Source organism: Medicago sativa, chromosome 3 (assembly GCF_051527215.1).
Source record: "Medicago sativa cultivar Bolivia chromosome 3, Bolivia_mono, whole genome shotgun sequence".
Taxonomy (NCBI): domain Eukaryota; kingdom Viridiplantae; phylum Streptophyta; class Magnoliopsida; order Fabales; family Fabaceae; genus Medicago; species Medicago sativa.
Window position 1 is genome coordinate 99,729,430 of NC_140751.1, and position 11,344 is coordinate 99,740,773.

Sequence of the window (11,344 nt, forward strand, 5' to 3'; positions counted from 1 at the left end):
ATCCAACGAGTAAGAAAAGTGCAGGAGAGACTGCTGGAGAGAAATAAGCTGGAGAGGATCCAGATCCGTTAATTATCTATGATTGAAGAAAAGAAACGGTTTTATTTGGAGAGGAAGCTTAAAATGAACGTGATTATTGAAGTGAACCGCGCCATGACAATAGAATCTGCACTCTAACTCTCTCTCTCCTCCTGGTCTTGCGTGATGCCCTTAGGAAACGGTCACAAATTTCTGGTTCTCAATGTAGTGATGATGAAGAAGAAGAAGACACAATACAATCTTCCAAGCCACTACACCACACAATGGCGAATCCCGAAACTCACCGTCAACACCACCGGTCTAAACCTCGACCCTCTCCATCTTCAACGGTTCGAATCAAACCACGTCCCAAAGACCGGGTCCCACTCACAAAGCTTCTCCGAGTAGCATCCGTCGCCGGCGGTATTCAATTCGGATGGGCTTTGCAACTCTCTCTTCTAACACCATACGTGCAACAGCTCGGAATCCCACACGCGTGGGCCAGCATTATATGGTTATGTGGGCCTCTTTCTGGGCTTCTTGTTCAACCCTTGGTTGGGCATTTGAGTGATCGGTGTACGAGTAGATTCGGGAGAAGAAGACCGTTTATATTAGGCGGAGCTGTTTCCATTGTGATTTCTGTTCTTATTATTGGTCATGCTGCGGACTTGGGATGGAAATTTGGTGATACCAAGAATCATCGCCATTCTGCTGTCGCGTTTTTTGTTTTCGGGTTTTGGATTTTGGATGTTGCTAATAATGTTACTCAAGGTCCTTGTAGAGCATTGCTTGGTGATCTCACTGGTAAATTTTTCTCCTCCTTATGAATATTATGATCTGAAATAATTTGCAATTGTTTCGGTGTCTAGTTGAGTAAACTTGATTTCATTTCCCAAGTTTACTGTAGTTCCAGTTTATTAACTGAGGCAGAGGCAATTCGAAATTGATACCTAAACTCGTGCAATTGTCCGAGTTAACCTGCAATTTTAATAAACCACTAGTGCATGACAGCATCAACTGAATTGGGCGTTTACCGAATCTTGTGTGTGTGCACACTCCTCTGTCACAACTTGATTTCAATTTATTTGTCTAGCAATGAGTTAGCTTAAATGCTTGTTTACCAAACTACAGCCACTATGATAAGCATGAAGGCTTACTAGTACTATTTACCACAATTGATCAAATTTTAACTTGGTAAGTATTTTAGGACATGGTTCATTGTCAATTGGGCATGCAACAGAGGTATCTAGGACACCATTGATAGAACTGGTTTAGATTGTAATAGGAAAGAATTTCTTTTATTGACAAACCTTAATCACAATCCTGCCTCAATACGGGATCAACACCTAGAGTAGAAAGCTACACAGAGAAAATATAATTCCCTGAAGTTTAAGAGATCTAGGGCTTCCCTCTCTATTTCACGATTTACAATTTTGGCGCCTTCCTTAAGTTCCTATTTATTCCTTCAGCCTAACTAACAACAATGTTTAGTTAAACTCTCTTCTATACACAACAACCCCTTGGAGATTACTATCCTCTGCCTTCCCCTTAATTTTCCTTTTGTAGACCCTTCAAAATTAATTAATTAAGGACCTCGGTCTGTCAAACCCTATCTATGACTCAAGGCAGTTGATTGATGCTGTCATGTCATGCACTTACAGAAAAGTATGTTAACATTCAGATGATTTTTAAGGGAAAAGAAACTGGACTTTGATTAATAAATCCCCTCTCTCCCTCCCTCTGTTAATTGGTCTATTTTTAGTGGGAACTTTTGTTTTAAATGTTTGAAATCAAATTCATGTATATACTTTTGGATGCTCATATATTTATATTCAGTAAAATTATTCATGCTGTATGAATATCTATAAATTCATATATCAATATATGCATAAACACTAAACGATAAAATTCAGCCATGCATTGTTAATGAACTTGGATTCAGAATATCAACTTAAGATTCAAAGCTCTCATTGTAACGCATTTAAGCGTCACATTTAAATCTCATTCAACATATCTTGTTTACGAGATTGGAAAGATGATGGGAGATTTCCTTTTGTCAAGAATAGGAGAGGAAAAATGGATTGATTGTTTGGTTAATCGCGTTGTTGTGACATATACTATAGGCTTTATATAAGGTTTGGGTCTTTGTAAAATCTTAAATCAGTTCTTAGATTGGTGAATTGCAACTGCATTCTATGATCTCCCTTAACATTATGTATGGTTATATCAGAATGAGAAAGATGCTAACCTAACAATCATTGCTACTCACTTGATTATTTGAAAGTTCGTCTCTGTCACGCACCCCTTTTAGGAATTAGACAACTAGTTTATCGAAAGGTAAATGATGTTTCTACTGTTAGATTTTGAAGGGATCTATATGCAGAGGACATTTCCTTTAAAAAGTTTATTCATTTCCTGTTTAGTTCTCATTACTTTTTCTTCTTTGCACCACCCTTCCCTTTTGAATTTCTATGATAACCTGAATTCCAGCTTGACTTTCCAATTTTAGAAAGTGCTAAAGCTTGAACTACTTTATGTTAAATACAGAGGTTTTGTCAAGAAGCACACAATTTTATGTCATTATCAAACATGCTGTAGTTTGTTGTGTGTGGATGTAATCATTGGATTCATTTGAAGGAGAAAATGTAGAGAATGGAGGGTCCTTTTTTATAATCTCGTCAGTTTAGGAGGAGAGTCATCATAGTCATGAGATGAGTACATAGTGTTTAATTAAATAAGTTTTTGTATTATATTGACATACTATATATATATATATATATATATATATATATATCCTACGTTTGACAGTTATTACGAAAGGATTATATTTGCAGAACATATTTTTATATATTTTGGATAAGATGATTCCAACTAAAAGGTAGGATATAACCAGAATAGTAAAAAAATAAGTTTGTTCCACATCGGCTGTCACCAGACTGTCTTCGTATGTACTCCTGAATGCAGTTTTAAGTTAAGTCGAAAAGACTATAATTATCTTCCCTACATTGTTTTGCAAATGTGGCCTTAAATGTCTGAATAGAACTCCTAAAAAATAGAAAAAGACACAATGAGAGTTTATGTTAATTGTAACTCTTTTGGAAAAGCACACCACATTGACATTGAGCAAATCAATATTTTAGTTCTTGAAATCGTAAGGGTTGGACAATTTAATCCCTCAAATTGTAAAATGGCAATTAGTTACTAAAATTAAAGAATATAAGTCAATTTAGTCATTTTTCCCAAATTTAGCACCACTATTTTAAAGATTCTGTCTGTCTTGATGCGGCAAGAGACTATTGAAGACAATATGTAGTCTTTCATTGGTTTTGATAGATGTTTTCTAAAAAGTTATTTTGGCGGAAGACTAGATTGATGTTTTTTAACTTAATGGGGCTAAATCTTTTTTTTTTTTTTAACTTAATGGCGCTAAATTGTTATTCTGCAAATTTAAGGGACTAGATTGCCCGATCCTTACGAATTACGACTTCAAAGACTAAAATGCTGATTTACTCTATTGACATCCTTCATGCTTTATTTATCTATCTTTTTCTTCTTTGGAATGTAAGGTAAGGATCATCGAAGGACACGTGTCGCAAATGCTTATTTCTCCCTATTTATGGCTATTGGTAACATTCTTGGATATGCAACTGGATCATACAGTGGTTGGTACAAGGTCTTTCCTTTCACACTTACCCCTGCATGCAATATTAGTTGTGCAAATCTCAAGTCTGCTTTCTTTCTGGACATTGGTTTCATTATCATCACCACCTATATCAGTATCATGGCAGCTAATGAAGTGCCTCTTGGGACACCCAATGCTGAAGCAGAAGGGGAGTCAGGTGGTAGTGCGGAAGAAGCTTTCCTTTGGGAGCTATTTGGGACATTCAGATATTTTTCAAAGCCTATATGGGTAATATTGTCTGTTACTGCTCTAACATGGGTTGGGTGGTTCCCATTTCTTCTATTCGATACCGATTGGATGGGCCGAGAAATTTATGGCGGTGAGCCAAATGAAGGCACTAATTATGATACTGGAGTTAGAATGGGGGCACTTGGTTTATTGCTTAATTCAGTTGTTCTTGGAATAACATCAGTACTCATGGAGAAGCTATGCAGGAAGCGGGGGCCTGGGTTCGTGTGGGGAATCGCAAATATCCTAATGGCTGCCTGCTTCGTAGCAATGCTTGTAGTAACCTATGTGGCAAATACCATTGGTTATATAGGCAAAGATCTACCGCCCACTAGCATCGTGATATCTGCACTGGCAATCTTTACCATTCTCGGGTTTCCACTGGCTGTAAGTTGCTTTATCTACTTCTAAAAGCATATTGTTTGTTCGCTTTCTGTCTCTTATGTTCCTTGAAATCAACTTCAGTCCTCTTTCACATATCTTTTGAAGTCTCAATGGTGCGTACATGTGAAGTGTGTCAATTGACTCATTATCTAAAATGGCAAGCCTTTTGTTCTTCTAATTCCGTAAAATCCCCATACATATTATGTTCTTGCATTTTTCTTTTAAAAACTTTCAGTGGCTCGTACATGTGAAGTGTCTCGACTCTTGACTGAATATTGGCCGCGTAATCTTGACTCATTCTGGCATATTTTCTTAAATTTTTAGTTTGAGAGTCACAGTGTGATGCAAAATAAATCTGGAAATTGTCCCATTGATTGTGCATAAGTTTAAGAATGTATGTATTGAAAACCCTATATTTAATTTAATCTGACTTCTTAATCATTTCAGATCACTTACAGTGTTCCATATGCCTTAATTTCCACGCATATTCAGTCATTGGGGCTTGGCCAAGGTGGGCAGGATTGATACCTTATTATTCTTTCTTAGATATACGATAATATAAATATTCATATTTATATTAATTGTCGGTACTTTCAGGATTGTCAATGGGAGTCTTAAATCTTGCAATAGTGTTCCCACAGGTATTGCCTCTTTCAATAGTGTTCCCACAGCTATTTTTAGTTGTTAAATTATCCACCCCTGAACAGGGATCCAAATGAAGAATTGTGGAATTGTTTAACACTTCTAATAGTTGTTTGGCGGATTAATTTAGCTTAAATTCTAAAAACGAAGATCCTTGGAATTTTGCTGCATTCCTTATAGTATGTTTAAGTGAACTAATTTGACTTAAAAAAATAAAAACATATCATCTTGAATTAAGCGTGAGAAATGGTCCCGAGTCTTGAGGTGACCACTCACTCACAATTTCATCACTGGATAAAAAGTTATAATTTGAATATAATCCAAATAATTGAGGTTGATACATGCTGTCTTCTAATGCAAACATCCCATTAAGATTATAGTCTGCAAAATTGCCAAAATTCAAACATGAAAACATGACTTTTTGGTCTCTCTCAATGGGTTTCTCTAAATAAAACTATCAGCACAGTGGTTTTCTTGCTGGGACCAGATTTCTACGACTTTTGGGAAGCACTTTAAATAAGAAACATGAAAATCAACACAGGAATTGTGACAGAAAAATTTAGAGGGGCTCATTATGATTGACTTGTCATGTCATCTCTGGTAGAGATTCAGCCAGAGTGGCATGAGCTATTTGTATTGTCGTACAGATTTGCTGTAAATTTTATTTGCATTTTTGTTCTCCCAAACATCCCATTTCAAGCAACTGCCTGACAAATTTAATGGTGACATGACAAGCTTTTTGAGAAAGGATTTAGCGGTGCACATAATTTTTGTTTGTTTTAGTTACTGAGGTTTATATGTTTTTCATAATTGAAACAGATGATAGTGTCCTTAGGAAGTGGACCTTGGGATCAGTTATTTGGTGGAGGAAACTCTCCAGCCTTTGCTGTGGCAGCTGTTGCAGCCCTTGCCAGTGGACTCATAGCTGTCTTGGCTATTCCCCGAACTGGTGCTCAAAAGTCTCGAAGCCCAGTATGAGGTATCATCTTCGTTCTGCTTTGGCACAGATTTCTTTTGAAGAGGGATTATGAAATTGAACAGGTAGAAATAATTTGTATATAATTATGTTTTACTTATTTTAGTAGGATTTTATTGAGTTTTCCTTTCACAAAGAACCTCTCCATCTTTTTTCTAATACGAATAATTGAATACATTGGTGCGTTTTCATCTGATTGGTCATTATTTAAAGCCAATGACCTAAACTTAGAGTGCTATTATTTTCCGAAGTTTTGGTAACTTAAAACTTTTTCCTTGTTTTTTTCTTCATGGTGATCCTGATGAGTGAGTTGTCTGTTTAAACAATGAGAATATCTGTTTGGTTAACCATGGGGGACCATCTACTGGTGGCAAGAAAGAATGAATACTCTTGATGTATAAGGATTACGGTACAATGTCAAAGAAGCAATTCATATTGCACTACTTTTTCAAACATCCTGGCAACTCAAATGTAATCATAAAAGCTGTCCTAAAAATATTGATTAAATTATCTGAATTCGTGGGGAATTTCTTCATTGTAAATCTGTCCCACCTGTGAAAGGTGTTGCTTTTAAATGTGGGGAGAAAGTACTTGGGGCATCTTCTATAGGTTCCAAAATTACTCAGGCAAACATCCTTTCCAACCAAGATCGGTTGCTGCTGATAGGGAATTTTTCCCCATGAAAAATTCCTTTTAATTTGAGGCAACGCTGTTCATTGGTGCTTCGAGCATAGATGCGTCGGAATATTAGAAATTTGCGCGTTTGTTTGTATTAGTTTCATGAACTTGCTTAGTGGCCAATAGTGAATATGTTAATTGTGCTGAATAAAACCTTGACTGTGTACATGGTTGAAATGCTCTTAGGCATAATCTTTTTCTTTGAACACAAATATTCAACCAATGACGGGTTTTGATTTACACTGGTCATTTATGTGGACATTTAATTTATTTTGCGGTTAAATGCATTTCACTCTTCATGAAAGTCTAATTTGCTTTCAATTCTTCGTACAATTCCTGTTACTAAGATTCAGAGAGACTCAGAGCATTTAACAAATACCAACCTTTTTATCATCATTTGTCCTAACTACTACTGATATAATTTTTGAACCATGTGCCAGCTGCACAACTGAAATTTGCTAGTTTGGTTACCCTGCAAAACTGCTATGTTTGGCTTTAGAATTTGCAGGTTAGTATAGTCTACGGTTAGTTAGCGTTAACTGTTTGTTAAGAGGATTAAGTGAACAATGCTGACACATCTATAGTTTATTTACCTAATTTATAATGTCCAGACTATTAAATTTTATTGCTCCTAGTCATAAGCGGGATGAATCTTCTCTCATGTGTTATCAATCTCACTTAAACTTTTCCACTCCTATTTATTACATCAAAAACCCATCCCACATTTTTCTATTCAATGATATTTTCTCATGTCAAACTGTCAAAAGAGAAAATCTATTTCGGCCATAAGCATCCCACCTCTCTGTGGACGTGGAAAACGTTTAGCTAGACGGTTCTGGACCATCATAATCTTATGGAGATTGCTCTTTAGCACCTAAATCACCCCAGTTATAGTTAATTACTATTAGGGCGTTTTTTAAATTGGTTAATTCGATTTAAAAGTGATTTAACCGATTTAAAAAATGCCGAACGGTAATTTTTGTTCTTTTTAGGTGTTTGTAAGCAATTGCTAGATGTCTAACGATGAATCCTCTAATCTTATCATACAAGATCGATAGACCCATCATCGAGACCATGAGTCCTAACCCGAATATCATTGCACGTACGCTATGCTTTGGCAACACATGTTGGTTTTACTCAGCACGATGGAGATAGGAAGAAAGGGAAACAGAAGTTATCTGAAGATATGACCGACGTCTTGAGGCCACAACACGAGGGGGCTAATAAACACCTATGAAGCCCGGATACTCCAAAATAGTGCCGTACCCGTGTCGGATACGTATCGGATACCGATACTCCGCGGATACTCCGGATACCGTATCCCAGAAGTATCGGAATTAATTATTTTAATTTAAAATATATATTTTATCGGATACTTAAAAGATACTCGACGGATACACACAGATACTTATAAGATACTTCACACAGACGTATCCAAAAAAAATGAAGTGTATAAAAATGAGATTGTGTTGTGAAAATTTAAGATACCAATCACTATAATTACTTTTCAATTAACAAATAAAATATTATGATTTTGGTGGATGAAAGTAACGAGAGAGGGGAGATTTAATCAATCAACATTAAACAAACTTTGTTTTGAGTTCTTTTATTGATACATTTGTTGATATCCTAACATATGAATGAAAATAGAATATGATTTATACAAAAACTTTACATTTTTTATTTTGATCATATGTATTTTTTTTTTTTTGTAAATTGTAACTTTTATGATTATATAGTATGAGTAATCAATGTTTTTTTTAAGTATTTTACACGCATATAAATTTTAATATAAATATTTTGTTAACGTATCTTAGCTGTATCGTATCCTAAATTTTAAAAATTTCGCGTATTCGCGTACCCGTATCGTATCGTACCCGTATCGCACTACGTATCCGGGCTTCATAGATAAACACAAGTGGGTCTGCATTTTACCCTAAAAACTAAATGCACCACACATCACCGGCGAGGTCTATCGTGTGATATTTAGCAAGAACAAGTACAATTAGCGAATCTGTTTGAACTATCAGAGGAGAGTTATGGTTGTGAAATCTAGTCTTTTTTGTGTTGATTTTTGTTTTGTCTGATTCTCAATCGGACTATTTGTTTTACAATATCTTTTTTAGATATACCACAGTAAATCTGAATGCCATCATCACGTGATCTTGAGCTTTTATCTGTTATTATAAAAAAAATTCAAACAAATCCTTTGGGTGGGATCTCAGGAACTTAGCACTTTGCCACTTCAAAGAGGATGGCAAATTCCTTACGGGTTATATTCGAAGTGATATAGTATTAATTAATTCATTCATTGGACGAGACTGAGTTTTTTAAATTGTTCATTGTCAGAACTTCTTCTGTTGCTTTATTTTCAGAGCATTGGGTTCCCTTGCAATGATACATATCTTTCATTGACATCAACTGGATGAGCTACAAACCAATGGAATCTGACATGGGGTGGCCATGTGTTTCAGGCAATTTTAATTAATTTTTCGTATAATGTACAATGAAACAAAATTGATTACTGGTCCTCACCGTGCAAGTGAAAATGAGAGTTAATCTATTCTGGTGTATGTTTCCTCATATACAATCAATAACACCGTGCACTCCTATACACAGACAGAATCATCACAATCTCATACTCCTTTTTCACATGATTAATTAAATGGTTGTAATTGACGCACGTAATTATCTCTCTAATGTCTCCCATCTCCCATCTGTCTCTTCTTCATACGGCCAACTACCATCATTCTCCATTAACTGTTAACACTACAAGTGGTCCCTCCATGATCCTTGAGATCAACACCTACCTCCATAATCCATACATATATTTACATAGAGAAATGATATTTGTACATCCATTTTTTGACAACTTTTTGACAACTTTCTCTCTCATACTCACATTATATTCTTATTCCCTCTCTTCCTTTTTCTCTCTCCATTGTTTTGGACCAATGAAAAGAGAGAAAATAAAAGTTGTATTTAAAGTTGTCCAAAATGGTTGTCCATGTATCACTACTCATTTACATATGTAGATACATATACATATCCACGAAGTCGATTTAGATAACCTTTATAAAAAGGAAAATGGGTTATATATAATATATCCACTTGTGGATTTGACCTTTTGTTCCTCAATAAAATCCCAGGATGGAACTTAACTACTGTTTCTTATTTTTATTTCAAAAGAGGCTTTACCAAAATAAATGTCAATAACCTGCTATTGATGAGTTCTTGATAACGGGACTACTAAAGTTAAATTTAATATTGCCTCCCTTTAGAAATTTGTTTCATCTCTTTTCTTATTCTTTTATTCAGGGGGCAAATTCATATTGGGATCAAATTATCATTCAAGAAGCTATACTACAAGGAGAGTACATAACAATATACTAACATACAGCAAGAGGCATGCACAGAAAGCGTGTGGGGCCTACATTGGATGGTAGAGAAAACTTGCTTCCTCTGTTGTAGCCAAAGGAATGTTTTGGCCTTTGTGTGTTTCAGATGGTCCGTCTATTTATAGACTGTAGTTGCGTTAGCAATTTGGAATGAAACATGCATGGATTTGCTTGCCTTCCCTTCCTTATACAACATATCTTTTGCGTACACTACAAAAAATACAAATTATCAACCAGCAACCATAAAAAACAAAACAAAATATGTTGACGTAAAGTAAGTATACTATAAATTTTAAAAATTATATTATCATCACAACAAATATCAATTATGAATTGCCACAAATGTATTGTAGTTTCAGAAATACCCCATGCGGCAAAAGCAGAAAAGAGAAGAGAAAAAGAGAACAAAATGGGAAAAATAATTAATAATGGGTTCATTTCAGCAGTAGGAGAATTAGCTTCTCCATAATATATCACTTTATTTTTTTCCTTCCACTCGGCATCACCAATTTGAGGATAAAATTCGTTATGTTTCATACATAACGGAAATCAAGCCAAACGTGTGGTGTATTAAAAATATTATTATCCACATACAAATCCGTTAATAACCATGCGATGCAAGTTTAAACGAACAAATCCACTAGCCAGTAGTATTTGGTTTGGGCCATCACTGTCAAATCAAACTGTGTCATTGATTTGACGGCTATAAAAAAACCATTAAAGCAAAATAAATCCATCCATCCTAAAGATAAGACCGAACTTGTTTCTGATTTCCACACTCAAAAACCATAGCTAATTGGAAATTAGTTTTTGTTTTTTCAGATTCCATTCTCAAATTGTTCTCCACTTTTTCAATAAAAAATAGTAATAATATGCTCTTTCAATTTTGAGAGAAAACGAAAGCCGGTTGCCTCGGGTGGCACTTTGGTAACATAATGTCACCGTGACATTAAATCTGAGCCACACAACACACACCTTTGTGTGGCCCAGATTTAATGTCACCCATACAACACATCTGGGCCACACAACACAAACCTTTGTGTGGCCCAGATTTAATGTCACCGTGACATTATGTCAGTGAAGTATTATCCGGTTGCCTCCCATAACCTCCATAAGGCATTTCTTCCATTCAACTTGTTCCTTCCATTTATTTCACTTTTTTTTTTCAACTAAAATTTGATTTCTATTTTAAAAATGCCGCATTTTTTTTAAAAACCGTCTAATAAATGCAAAACATTGAGTAATTCGTCAAAGAATTTGTTGAACATAGAAAATAAATTCCTCTAGTCAAATTTTCTTCATACACACAAACTATAAAACTCCTAACTATTATTTAAT

General features: G+C 35.3%; 1 protein-coding gene and 1 long non-coding RNA gene across 6 annotated transcripts; one reads left to right on the plus strand and one right to left on the minus strand.

Moving 5' to 3' along the window:
* On the plus strand, positions 1 to 10,406 carry LOC146942806 (sucrose transport protein SUC4-like). Of its 5 annotated transcripts, none has more exons than XR_015032863.1 (6): positions 1 to 822; positions 3,585 to 4,315; positions 4,760 to 4,823; positions 4,910 to 4,953; positions 5,774 to 5,995; positions 9,927 to 10,406. XR_015032863.1 is itself a non-coding variant. In XM_085756891.1 (6 exons), the coding sequence occupies exons 1-5, from the start codon at positions 303 to 305 to the stop codon at positions 5,930 to 5,932; spliced, it is 1,518 nt and encodes a 505-aa protein (XP_085613017.1). In that variant the 5' UTR covers positions 11 to 302; the 3' UTR covers position 5,933; positions 8,984 to 10,199. The 5 variants fall into 5 exon arrangements, 3 of the variants coding, with proteins under 3 accessions (XP_085613017.1, XP_085613018.1, XP_085613016.1); XR_015032864.1 differs by lacking the exon at positions 9,927 to 10,406 and adding an exon at positions 8,984 to 9,171 and having other exon boundaries at positions 11 to 822; XM_085756891.1 differs by having other exon boundaries at positions 11 to 822; positions 5,774 to 5,933; positions 8,984 to 10,199.
* LOC146942807 (uncharacterized) lies at positions 9,864 to 10,545 on the minus strand. Its single transcript, XR_015032865.1, has 2 exons — positions 10,372 to 10,545; positions 9,864 to 10,216 (listed from the first exon to the last, which is right to left on the minus strand). It is a non-coding gene; the product is annotated as an uncharacterized LOC146942807 (long non-coding RNA).
* Between the last annotated feature and the right edge of the window lie 799 nt (positions 10,546 to 11,344).

Excerpts from the sequence above, each read along its gene's own strand:
- LOC146942806 (XM_085756891.1), top strand. The coding sequence starts at position 303 with ATGGCGAATCCCGAAACTCACCGTCAACACCACCGGTCTAAACCTCGA. Across the intron at positions 4,824-4,909 it reads GTCATTGGGGCTTGGCCAAG|GATTGTCAATGGGAGTCTTA; the intron begins GTGGGCAGGATT and ends CGGTACTTTCAG. Across the intron at positions 4,954-5,773 it reads TTGCAATAGTGTTCCCACAG|ATGATAGTGTCCTTAGGAAG; the intron begins GTATTGCCTCTT and ends TAATTGAAACAG.